Below are 13,352 nucleotides of genomic sequence, written 5' to 3'. Positions count from 1 at the left end.
TTGACAACTAAGGGAAATTATTGCAAGTTAAAGCAGCCTACTTCAATTACTGAAACTGATTTTTTTAAAGCTAGAAATACCATAAGAAAAGAAAACGAATAGAAATGACAATAACAATACCAAAACTTACATTTAAATGAAGATATAAATATAAACTGAAAATATAAAAATAAAAGCTAATTCAAAATATTAATATATACTATAATAGTATGTAAATAATTCAAAAATAACACTGTTCACTGTAGCGTAGTGTGAATTTTGCATTGAGGGTGTGCGCATTTTAAATAACGGACACCACTAGCATATTGTTTATAAATTAAACAATATATATTTATTCTAAAGGACAGGTATGGTTGTGTATAGTCGCTCAGGGCTGTGAGCGTTGTTTTTCTGTGCAGCGGGTAATGAATGATAGGGAGGGACTGAACACTGAGCCTGCTGCTTATTTCACAGTAGCTGAGTCGAGAGGGATTGAGCACTGCTCTGCTCACTCCCAACTCTCAATTATTCAGCCTAACCAGATCCTCAATCCAGCGATTACGAGTCTTTTCTATCATGCACGGTCACATGCAGGTGCCGAGGGATCATTAATCACCATGAAAGCCACTTTCGTTCATTCACTGAATAGGCCTTTGGCAGTTTATGGTAAGCTCCAGCCTCACCTTTTCAGTTCTTTATTACCACAACAGCCGACAGGTTCAAACCATTTCAAATGTGACATTATGTTTAGCCTAATCTTCTGAATTGGCATCCCTGTTTTTGTAGCAGCATTTGTGTCAAATGCATGCCTTGTACATGGGCCAGATGTTTGTTTGGGTGCATGATTTTAATGTGAAATATCAGCTGCTGAGCTGACTCATGTAAAGTGAGTGGCGGAGGGAGTTGATCACAGCCTGGCAACCGATAAGCAGCTCTACAGCCGGGCTAATGCGCCGGGCTACCTGTGCTATATAGTTCTATAACGTTACTATTTTACTTGAGGCTCTATCAATGTGATAATTCAATCTAGGCCCACAACATAAATTGTGACGTTAGAGAATCATCTCAGTGTAGTGGATTAGCTTAGCTTGTTGGCTTCTACTGGTCTGTTAGCTGTTCTCATGCTAACAAGCTAACAACGCCTATAAGTTCCATTTCACTCACAGACGTTAGCATAGAAGTAACGTTACACTCCTTTTGAATGCATATAAAATATGCTGCAGATGTCGTATAATAATTTAAGTTGACAGATGTTCATCGAGAATGTATTTTACGTACGCTGGCTATGCAAGGCAAGCTATGTGATAAGATGGGTTAGCCAGCTGAATGAATAAGCAAACCACAAGGTTGTCAAAGCCAAACACCGTTAATCGCAACGCAAACAGCTGGGTGGAAATGTCACCCTAATTTTCATATACAATCAAAGTGCTTATTAGCAAGATATGATAATGTTCGGAGCAGAAGAATGGCTTAAAATAACCTCCTTTGCTGTTTTACTAATGCTTTAGCTGACAACCTGTAACTTATAGAGTCATGTCATATTATATAACTGGCTGTAAGAACTTGCAAGACTGTTTTATCCTTATGACAAGCTGAAGGGTAGATCAGATTGGAATATACACCCAGGTTCCTTATATTTCCACAGGTACCTGGGGAGAATAAGCAAAATTCTGTCTATATAGCACCAAAAAAAGGGGGGTGTAAACAGGTGTAAACCATGCATACATTAGATATGCATGTCTCTTTCATTAGTGTCATACTTTTGGTCAGGTTTTCAACAAACCATAGTTAAAAGAAGATCAGACCCAAAAAAGTCTAACGTCAACCTGCTTACGAAAGTTTGCTGACTAGATAAATAAGTTAATAATCAATGGGTTGACTCAAGACCTACATTTATACATGTGTTCATGCTGTGTAGGCAGAGGCTGTCATCTTGCTGGAAGTACTCCAGGCATCATTAGGAACATTAGAAAGATGACAAGTATGTGTCATCAAAACATCATCTACAATTGATAAACTTTCTAGTTCTGAAGTCCATTTCTCAGAATCAAACTGGTTTTAGGACGAATGCATATTTCACTTTGTATTGTTAATCTTTGGTTATGGACCTTGGTATACAAGAATGTGGAGAGATAGACTTATAGAGCTAGAGGTTAAGGTTAACAGTTAAGGTTTAAATATTGGTTTCGAACCAGTGTTAGAGATTGTTTTTAATTTGTCTTTATCAGTTAAGATTGTACACTACCATTTAAACATTTGGGATCGGTATGATTTTTGAATGTTTTTAAACGTTTTCCCACTTAATTGTGGTTGCCCACTTAATCTTTAATATATTTATAACATAAAAGTAGTTATTGACTTATCTGTATCAAATATTGATGTTTCTGTGTCCCTTAAGTCACTGTACCTCTTTGTCTCTCAGATGTGAGGGTGAGGGTGTAAGGTGGCACCATGGCTGTGATGATACCACCAGTAAAACTAAAATGGTTGGAGCATCTCAACAGCTCCTGGATCGCTGAGGACAGCGAGTCCATCTCCACCCGTGAAGGCGTCGCTCTGCTGTATGGCAAGCTGCTGGCCAATAAGGAGGTGGTTCTTCTCCCTCAGCAGGTGCTATGTTTGAAGGGCCCTCAGCTGCCGGACTTTGAGCGAGAGTGTCTGTCCAGCGATGAACAGGAGCATTATCTTGACGCGCTGCTGGCCAGTCAGCTGGCTCTGGCCAAGACAGTGTGCTCGGACTCGCCCTTCGCCTCTGCCCTACGTAAACGCCTGCTGGTCCTGCAGCGGGTTTTTTATGCACTTTCCAACAAATACCATGACAAGGGCAAGGTCAAACAGCAACAGCACTCGACTGAAAATACTCTGGGTTCTGCAGACTTACAAGCAGTTAACGAGAGGCCGCGCTCTAGTACAGACGCCCTCATCGAGATGGGCGTGCGAACGGGTCTTAGCTTGCTGTTCGCTTTGCTCAGGCAAAGCTGGACGCTTCCTCCAGCCGGTCCAGGGATCAACCTCTGCAACGATGTCATCACCACAGCCATTGAAGTGGTGGGCTCTCTTCCACCACTCTCCTTGGCCAATGAGAGCAAGATTCCACCAATGGGTTTGGACTGCCTGGCCCAAGTCACCACGTTTCTGAAAGGGGTGACCATGCGGAACTCCGGGGCTGATGTGGTGGGGAGGAGGCTGGCATGTGAGCTGCTGCTGGGCTTGGCAGCCCAACGAGGGTCACTGCGCTACCTGCTGGAGTGGGTTGAAATGGCCCTGGCAGCATCAGCCGGTGTCAGCAGCCTGGAGCAGAGCCAGGAGGGGCTGATGGGATATGACTGCTTCATGAACATTTTGATGCAGATGAGACGTTCACTGGTATGTCCTCACTAAAACTCTCATACGCTAACACCAATCTGTTTACACAAGTGTTTTTCATAGTCTTGGATATTGTGAAATGACTGGATGTCTGGTGTTGTAGGGTTCATCTGCTGATCGTAGCCAGTGGAGGGAACCAACACGCACGCCTGATGGACTCTGTTCCCTATATGAGGCTGCGCTCTGTTTGTTTGAGGAGGTAACATACCCATTAATATATTTATGTATATTTGTAGTATAGATAAGAAGAGGCCATGCCATTTGAGAGGTTTTTTTTTTTTTTTTTACATGAATTACTCATTGAAATAATAATGTTATTACAGTGTGGGTATTTTGATATAGTCTTTTAACCATGTAAAGCCTGACATATGAAATAAAAGTCAGAAAATAGAAAAATCACATATTTCGAAATAGAAGTTTATTGAACCTTTAGGCAAAATGTTTTTTCAAAAAACTGCATAGCCTATGTTTTTTTTTAATTGAGGATCATATTTGATACATCAGGCTTTATGACTCTTTAGTCTTTATGGAGAATATGGAGCTCATACTCAAGGAGGAAAAAATACCCAGATTTATTCTGTAGCCTAAACTGAGCAAAATAGGTAATTTATACAATACACAAATAAACATTCCTTAAATGAGATTAATGTATCATATTTGATACTCACATTTGAACATTTTTCTAAAAAATAATGTGTGGATGATCAAGTTAACCTTACCTAACCTTGCTTCAGTGTTCATTTTGCAATTTTATTAACAGTATAGTTAGGTTACTTTTATGTTGATTCTTATTATGTTGATAATTTAGAGGTCTTAAGTATATATATAGGCTTTATAGGGTTAAGAAAACAAAACTATTTGAATGTTATCACTCTTATTCTGTTGGGAATGTAGGACGTCTTTCATAAGGACTTTACACATTCAGTTTATTTCAAGTTCTCAAGAGTCCAAATAAGCAATTGTTTATGACCTAGAATAGAGTGAAATGGTTGTAATGTTTGGTGATGTAATTCATCAACACAAAAGAGTCTTTGTTGTTTTCTGTTAATTTTATTTTCTCATCCTTAAAAGGTAGCAGCTGCTGCCAAAGCTCAATGTGCCACCATAACAATACATGGAAATGTGGACCAAAATAAATTTAAATAAATTTAGCAACAAAACAATAATATATAAATGGGGACTTGTGGGATCATTTTAACATAAATGTTCGCAGCTAAATCTGCCCTTTTTATATACTATTGATTTCAGATTTTTATGACGCCCCCTAAGCCAAACTTATTTTCAGATTGGACTAAACATCACCTTAAGCATGACAATGATTTTTACTTGTTAAATCTTGGTGCATCAATGAAGAGAGCATGCACAACATTCTCCTTGACCTCATAAAGTATTTCACAAACTAAAGTAAATGGCTATTAATAATTACAGAGTCCTATATTGACATACCAAACGTGGTAATTAAGTAATATAAATCAAATAACAACACTGATAAGAAAAATAGAAACCACTCACTGCTCTTGGCAGGGCAACTTTAGCTGTAATATTTACATTTACAAATATTGTAAATTGTAAATATTTGCCATTTACAACCAAACATTGCCATAATTTTCATTATAGGTCTGCTTCTCTGTCAAACACATTAAATAATTATTAATGTATGAATGCATAATGTTAATTATTCAGTGCAGAAATCCACATATATATTTTCCTTATACCTGTCCATGATATCATTATTGCTGTGAGTGATTTGCTCTCATATTTTGTCACCCCAAAATCCAGTTTCAACTGCCTTAGTGCACAATTAAAAGAGAGTTTCTGCTGCTTTAAGCTGCAATCTATAACATGCTGCACAACAAATCTGTCCTGCTGTATCTAAAAATAGAATGTTAGTCATTTATATCATGCCAATTATTTCTAAAAGCAATGTGTTTGTCACTCTCCTTTTGTTTCAAATCGGTTTCCCGATGTTATAGGTGTGTCGCATGGCTTCAGACTACTCAAGAACTTGTGCGAGTCCAGACAGCATCCAGGCAGGTGAGGCGACCATGGTATCTGAGACCTGTGAGGTCTATGTGTGGGGCAGCAACAGCAGCCACCAGCTTGTAGAGGGCACTCAAGAGAAAATCCTCCAGCCCAAACTAGCTCCCAGCTTCAGTGATGCACAAACGGTAGTAAGCATCTTCATATTAACTATTCATACTGTGTTAGTATCCTCATTTTTGCCCACAGTGGATATTTGATGACCACATCTCCTGTCTTTTAGATTGAAGCTGGCCAGTACTGCACATTCGTCATCTCCTCTGATGGTTCAGTCCGAGCGTGTGGGAAGGGCAGCTATGGCCGCCTGGGACTGGGCGACTCAAACAACCAGTCCACTCTTAAAAAGCTGACATTTGAACCTCACCGTGCCATTAAGAAAGTATCATCATCCAAAGGCTCAGACGGCCACACGTTAGCCTTCACCGTTGAGGGGGAGGTGTTCAGCTGGGGTGATGGAGACTATGGCAAACTGGGTCATGGCAACAGCTCTACCCAGAAATACCCCAAACTAATACAGGGCCCTCTACAAGGAAAGGTACTGAATTCATGCAGTTATGCATCACTTGAGCTATTTGGGCACTCTAAATGGACCTGTGTGTTTAAATGATTTATGTTTTCTGTGTGTTTGTGTGTGTTTGTTTGTAGGTGGTGGTTTGTGTTTCAGCAGGCTATAGACACAGTGCTGCAGTCAGTGAGGATGGAGAACTCTACACCTGGGGAGAGGGCGATTTTGGCAGATTAGGTATATAAATATTTATTATACATATTAAAAAACAGTTTGCACAGAAACTATTTTCAACATTGATAAAAATAAGAAATGTTTCTTGAGCTGCAAATAAGCATATTAGAATGATCAATAGATCATGTGACACTGAAGACTGGAGTAATGATGCTGAAAATTCAGCTTTACCATGACAGGAATAAATTACATTTTAACATATTATAAATAGAAAAGTTATTTAGAATTGTAACATTATTTTACAGTATTACTGTTTTTACTGTATTTTGGTCAAATAAATGCAGGAAAATAAATTAAATGTATGCTTGTATCATTGATTACATTTGTCTACACTTGTAGGTCATGGTGACAGTAACAGTAGGAACATTCCCACGCTAGTTAAAGACATCAGTAATGTAGGTGAGGTGTCCTGTGGAAGCTCCCACACCATTGCGCTGTCTAAAGATGGACGTACAGTCTGGTCCTTTGGAGGCGGAGACAATGGTAAGTTGAGTTGGCCTGTGCCACTTGTTCTGTTTGAGACAATCTTATTCTTGAATTCTTAGTCAACATATAATTATTGTACTCTGTGTGAACTTGCTGGCATTTATCTGCAGGTAAACTGGGTCATGGTGACACCAATCGTGTGTATAAACCCAAGGTGGTAGAGGCGCTCCAGGGAATGTTCATACGCAAAGTATGTGCTGGCAGCCAGTCATCTCTGGCTCTCACCTCTACTGGTCAGGTATGACACATTACTAAGCCACAAATTAATGGCACAATTTGAGTTCATGTTTTGTATTGACTCTAATGCAGTGGATATTCATTATAAAAACACCAGTTATTATGTATATGTAATGTGCAGGTGTATGCTTGGGGCTGTGGTGCGTGTCTTGGCTGCGGTTCATCCGAGGCCACAGCTCTAAGGCCAAAGCTGATTGAGGAACTTGCCACAACCAGAGTTGTAGACATCTCCATTGGAGACAGCCACTGCCTTGCTTTATCACATGGTAAGGGATCACTGCAAACCCATTGGATTGAAATGGCCCTCTCTGGTATGCTTAAGTGGTTGATAGTGCAACAAGATTCCTAAAGAAAATGAGATGTTTCCATATAGGGCTGGACAATTAATTTACTTTTACTTTCAATCAGGGTTCCCGCAGGGCATTAAAAAGTCTTAAAAGTCTGAAATTAGTCTTTATTGTTTTTTTTTTGCTAGGCATTAGGTCTTAAATCTGATCGAGAAATATAGGCTTTTAGGAGGTGTAACACCAAGTCTTTGGTAGTACCCAGGTTGCAGCTTGACTGTTATGTACATCTTTTTTATGTAAGTGACAGTGCAGGCTTCACCAGAGATGTGTGGGGGAGGGGGAGTTGCTTGGGAAAAGACAGCGGGCAAATTCGAGCGAAATGGGGAAGCCAAAATTTAACTCTCAATGGCTCAAAGGTTTCAGAGATGTTTGGCAACAACTACGGACAGCAATGTAGCAAAGTGCAATTTATACCGCAAGACATTCGGTACTATGGGAAGGTGGTTGAATCTTAAAAGACGACAAACAAAACTCAAAAAAAAGCTTCTTCTCTTACAAGTTTTGCACCATAAAACTGGTTTGATTTAAAATGTGCAGCAACCCTACAATTATGAAAAAAAGATAATAAAGATAATACGATTGTTGCACCACATTCTGTTTCAGAATGATTCGCTTGTTTTGTTTATAAATTATTGTTATAAACCCAGTGCACCCCTACAACAGTGTGCTTTTCGCCCCCTCCCTAAACTCATTCCCCACTAGGCTGTGGTATGTTTAGTTCAGCTTGAGCCAAGATGATGGAAAGAGAGCCTTTGCGCAACACAATTGTTGCAACATATTTGGTCTTATTTATTTTTATTCATAATTTGTAAATATTGAATATGTTTAGTAGTTTTCAGTAGGTTGTGATACCACACTATCAATATATCCTATTTATTTTGTTGTACTTTTTATTTTTATTTGATCTAATTTTTTACTAATTTTTAAGTTGTGTATATATATATATATATATATATATATATTAGGGGTGTGCAAAGCAGCCGGTATTTGTATCTGTATTTGTATTTGTTGAGGGGGGAAAAGTATTTGTATTTGTATTCGAGTAAAATTCAAAATAGGTGTAAAAATCCATTTTTTTTGCGTTACACTTCTAATTTACGTTATAGTGTAAGTATTCTTTAATTATATCCATTATAATAATTATGGATATGCAATATTGGTTGATGTTTTTCCATAAATCCAGCAATTGAACATGTAACAAGGAACGTCATTGAAAAGAAAATAACATAACAGCCATTACCAACAACTCTGTCAACAGCCTATTGTCTAAATTACCGAGCTAACAGAGCTACTAGTGTTGTCACTGTACCAAAATTTCAGTATTCGGTACCAATACCAGTGAAAATCCACGGTTCTCGGTACCAATTTCGGTACCAAAGCTTAATTTAGATTAAATTTACATATATTAAAGTGTATATCACGGTTACAAAGATGGAAACTGTAGTATTAAAAACACTTTACAAAAAGATTCAATTTGTTAGATAACATTAGATAAAATGACCTAACAATAAACAATAGTTATATACTGTCGCAATTATTCTCCTTGTGGTTAATTTAAAAATACATTTTTAAAATCAAAAGTTAACATTATTTATGTTAACATTATTTAATGCACAATGACTGAAGTGAACAAACATGACCAATCAAGTGTTTGTATTAAATAACATTCACAAACATTAATTAATGTTGTAAAAATATATTGTTCACTCAATGTGTTGATGTTAGATGTGCATTAAGTAATGTTAATGAATGGTATCTTGTAGTGTTACCAAATACAGGAGATAAAACGTGTTTTATTTGACTTGGCTGTACTTTTATTTAATCCAAAACTGCATTCATATTTAATTTTAAAAGGGCTTTTTAAACCTGCTAAGAGTTATCCAGCCAAGAATAAGCCTAGAACAGCTTTTCTGAAGGACTGATATTAATGACATGATGACGGCTTTTTATTTCATTTCTCATCTCCATAAATATATCTAAAGCTAATGCAAGGGCTAGAAATCAATTAATTATTTGCTGATACTTCCTCGTCATCATGGAGAGCGCAGTTCGCACCGCGTCTGTCGTTGCTATGCAACCAACATAGGCGCGCCTGGAAAAACGAGCGCGCTTGCCGTGCGCCTACATTTGAAATCTGCACGCGCAAAAAAAGCGCTATGTGAACGACCGCTTATGGCAACGTGACATTAGCCTAATCCAAAATATTTCCGTGTCATTTCCTCCTTTCTTATCAAGTGGATTTACAGCCGGAGGAAACGCAGCTTTTTGATATAAAGTTTTTCTTGTTCCCGAATACAAATATTTTTTTAAGTATTTGTTCGAAATAAGTATTCGTAAAAAACGCATTATTTGTGCCTTTCCGAATACCGTATTCGGGTTCGGCTCCACCCCAATATATATATATACAGTATATACACTCACCTAAAGGATTATTAGGAACACCTGTTCAATTTCTCATTAATGCAATTATCTAATCAACCAATCACATGGCAGTTGCTTCAATGCATTTAGGGGTGTGGTCCTGGTCAAGACAATCTCCTGAACTCCAAACTGAATGTCAGAATGGGAAAGAAAGGTGATTTAAGCAATTTTGAGCGTGGCATGGTTGTTGGTGCCAGACGGGCCGGTCTGAGTATTTCACAATCTGCTCAGTTACTGGGATTTTCACGCACAACCATTTCTAGGGTTTACAAAGAATGGTGTGAAAAGGGAAAAACATCCAGGATGCGGCAGTCCTGTGGGCGAAAATGCCTTGTTGATGCTAGAGGTCAGAGGAGAATGGGCCGACTGATTCAAGCTGATAGAAGAGCAACTTTGACTGAAATAACCACTCGTTACAACCGAGGTATGCAGCAAAGCATTTGTGAAGCCACAACACGCACAACCTTGAGGCGGATGGGCTACAACAGCAGAAGACCCCACCGGGTACCACTCATCTCCACTACAAATAGGAAAAAGAGGCTACAATTTGCACGAGCTCACCAAAATTGGACATTTGAAGACTGGAAAAATTTTGCCTGGTCTGATGAGTCTCGATTTCTGTTGAGACATTCAGATGGTAGAGTCAGAATTTGGCGTAAACAGAATGAGAACATGGATCCATCATGCCTTGTTACCACTGTGCAGGCTGGTGGTGGTGGTGTAATGGTGTGGGGGATGTTTTCTTGGCACACTTTAGGCCCCTTAGTGCCAATTGGGCATCGTTTAAATGCCGCGGCCTACCTGAGCATTGTTTCTGACCATGTCCATCCCTTTATGACCACCATGTACCCATCCTCTGATGGCTACTTCCAGCAGGATAATGCACCATGTCACAAAGCTCGAATCATTTCAAATTGGTTTCTTGAACATGACAATGAGTTCACTGTACTAAAATGGCCCCCACAGTCACCAGATCTCAACCCAATAGAGCATCTTTGGGATGTGGTGGAACGGGAGCTTCGTGCCCTGGATGTGCATCCCACAAATCTCCATCAACTGCAAGATGCTATCCTATCAATATGGGCCAACATTTCTAAAGAATGCTTTCAGCACCTTGTTGAATCAGTGCCACGTAGAATTAAGGCAGTTCTGAAGGCAAAAGGGGGTCAAACACAGTATTAGTATGGTGTTCCTAATAATCCTTTAGGTGAGTGTGTGTATGTATATGTATGTATATATATATATATATATATATATATATATATATATATATATATATAATTGATTTTGCAATTACAGTAAATTATCATTAGAGTTTGGTTAGGTTTGTGATCCTCTTCAAATATTCTTTTCACTTTCAGTGTATTGTAAACTCAGTAATCAGTGGCTGGTGATTAGGTGCTGTTGGTTTTGTGAGTCTTCTTTTTTAGAGCTGTACTGGGTTGTGTGAACTGTAGTTTGAGATATGGGGGGAGGGGGGGGGGGGGTCAGATTAGTAGCAGAAGGGTATGTGCTGACTCAGACTCAGATAAGGTGAAGCATGGGGGCCTCACACATGATGTCACAGACAATTTGACGCTGTGTACTTGAACAGAACATGTGCAATTCACATGTATTAGGAAAAATGGTCAGATAATTATTTTGTTTCTGTGCATGTTTTTGATAAAGACAATGAAGTGTATGCCTGGGGGAATAACTCCATGGGTCAGTGCGGTCAAGGGAATTCCACCGGTCCCATCACCAAACCCAAGAAGGTGATTGGTTTAGACGGAGTGGCTATTCAGCAGATCTCTGCTGGCACGTCCCACAGCCTGGCATGGACTGCCCTCCCGAGAGACAGGTTAGCAAACCCGCTGAATCCTTTCATAACCTTCTGTTAAAAAATAATTGCATTTGTTGTACCTTGTATGTGAAGACACAATATATTTCAAATGCATTTGTGCCTTTTAGGTCTTAGTTTGTTGAAGCCTTTTTGTCGTGTTCTGTTTTTCTTCTTTCGTCTAACTCACTTTTCAACATTCCTATATCTATGCTAATAATCTTATGTGTATATACAGGCAGGTGGTGGCCTGGCATAGGCCGTACTGTGTGGACCTGGAAGAAAGCACTTTCTCTCACCTCCGCTCGTTTCTGGAGCGATACTGTGACGGCATCAACAACGAGATCCCACCACTGCCTTTCCCATCTTCCAAGTGTGTATTCTGCCACCACCATAGACGAGTGGAGCCTGCTTTGTTTTTAAGTGCATTAATATCACTGGAAGATTACTGCTGCTAATGTGATTTTAGTTGAGATCAAGTTTCAATTGATTTTCTAAACCATCCTGAAGGTTATTAAATATTGAGAGTGTGTCTTCTTGCACAAATTTGTTTTGGGCCAACAGGGAGCATCATAACTTCTTGAAACTATGTCTACGGCTCTTGTCCAACCACTTGGCTCTAGCGCTGGCGGGGGGCGTGGCCACCAGTATCTTGGGACGGCAAGCGAGGCCACTCCGCAATCTGCTTTTCAGGCTTATGGATGCGTCAGTACCTGATGAAATCCAGGAGGTCTGTGTATACATGTGTTTTGCCACATATTTGTTGCTGTGGTGGTTTACTGTGGCCTGTGTTTTTCTCTGATCAGTGAAAATAAGTTGCGTTTTGTAGGCTGTCATTGAGACTCTCTCCGTGGGAGCCACAATGCTGTTGCCTCCTCTGAGAGAGAGAATGGAGCTACTGCACTCGCTCCTACCTCAAGGACCAGACCGCTGGGAGAGCCTCTCAAAAGGACAGGTACATGTGTGTGCCTGTATGAAAATAAAATGCAGTTTAAGTTGCTTAACTTTAAAGAAGCATCTGTTAGTCATGCTCCTAAGAATGTGTGTGCTTTCTCTGTCTCAGAGGATGCAGCTGGACATAATACTCACTAGTCTGCAGGATCACACCCATGTGGCATCTCTGCTGGGTTACAGCTGTCCTCCAGATACTTCTGAGCCTTCCGCTCCACCCTCTGACTCTGTGCCTGGCACTCACTCTGATACACATCCGGACACACACTTGGCAGAGATCCTCATGAAAACTTTACTCAGGAACCTGGGATTTTACACGGTCAGTTTTTAGCTCTGGTCTTGATTTTCACGTTTATATTAAATTATCATTCATTAAAAAATATCTCAAATGTGTGTCTATAAATGCATGTTGTTATTGGAACAATTTGCAGGTAATAATGGTGACTTTGTTTAACAAACTTTTAGTACGCAAAACTTGCTTCATTTTGAGACCGGCATCACTGAAATTAATAATTAAGTTCAGAAAATGATTGAGATGTTGATTCAGTGACCACTCTCTTGGATTCAGTGAGTTCATACAGTAAAGGATTCACCAGACTAATTCAAACCAGTAATTATTTTTAGTCTTTTTTTAAATGATTCATTAAATGAACCAACTCATACTGTAAGTCATTTGTTCCTGAATCAATACATTTCCCTGTTTTTGCATGCAACCTACAAAGAACTCAATAGAAATGCATGTTTTCTTGCCTTTATTTTGCAGTACATATATTTGTACACTGATGAACCCATATTTGAAAAAAATAAAAAAAAATATTTTCCTGTGGTTAATGTCAACCCGTTAGGATATTTTTGAGAACAGGGGCATGCAAACATTTTTAAAACTAGTACTCTTGTTAGCCTAGTGCATCTTGACTGGGTAAACATTTAAACACTGTCCTAATGAATGTAAACCGATTCAAGAAGA

General features: G+C 39.2%; 1 protein-coding gene across 8 annotated transcripts in view; it reads left to right on the top strand.

The window, feature by feature from the left end:
- Window positions 1-433: 433 nt before the first annotated feature.
- herc1 (HECT and RLD domain containing E3 ubiquitin protein ligase family member 1) overlaps window positions 434-13,352 on the top strand; it is a 51,163-nt gene continuing 38,244 nt past the window's right edge. For 5 of the 8 annotated variants that reach the window (XM_084107474.1, XM_084107476.1, XM_084107475.1 and 2 more), the window contains exons 1-14: window positions 441-645; window positions 2,402-3,345; window positions 3,449-3,544; window positions 5,319-5,516; window positions 5,609-5,920; window positions 6,031-6,127; window positions 6,464-6,607; window positions 6,721-6,848; window positions 6,969-7,113; window positions 11,284-11,455; window positions 11,673-11,807; window positions 11,999-12,164; window positions 12,264-12,389; window positions 12,498-12,704. In XM_084107474.1, coding sequence (XP_083963600.1) covers window positions 2,431-3,345; window positions 3,449-3,544; window positions 5,319-5,516; window positions 5,609-5,920; window positions 6,031-6,127; window positions 6,464-6,607; window positions 6,721-6,848; window positions 6,969-7,113; window positions 11,284-11,455; window positions 11,673-11,807; window positions 11,999-12,164; window positions 12,264-12,389; window positions 12,498-12,704 — 2,841 coding nt within the window. In that variant the 5' untranslated portion in view covers window positions 441-645; window positions 2,402-2,430. Of the gene's footprint in view, window positions 646-2,401; window positions 3,346-3,448; window positions 3,545-5,318; window positions 5,517-5,608; window positions 5,921-6,030; window positions 6,128-6,463; window positions 6,608-6,720; window positions 6,849-6,968; window positions 7,114-11,283; window positions 11,456-11,672; window positions 11,808-11,998; window positions 12,165-12,263; window positions 12,390-12,497; window positions 12,705-13,352 lie in introns of all 8 variants that reach the window. The other 3 variants (XM_084107478.1, XM_084107477.1, XM_084107473.1) reach the window with 1 other exon arrangement.

Source organism: Abramis brama, assembly GCF_963993115.1.
Source record: "Abramis brama genome assembly, chromosome: 3".
In the NCBI taxonomy this organism is placed as follows: domain Eukaryota; kingdom Metazoa; phylum Chordata; class Actinopteri; order Cypriniformes; family Leuciscidae; genus Abramis; species Abramis brama.
The sequence above is the reverse complement of the archived record's forward strand: the minus strand, read 5'-3'. Positions and strand labels throughout refer to the sequence as shown.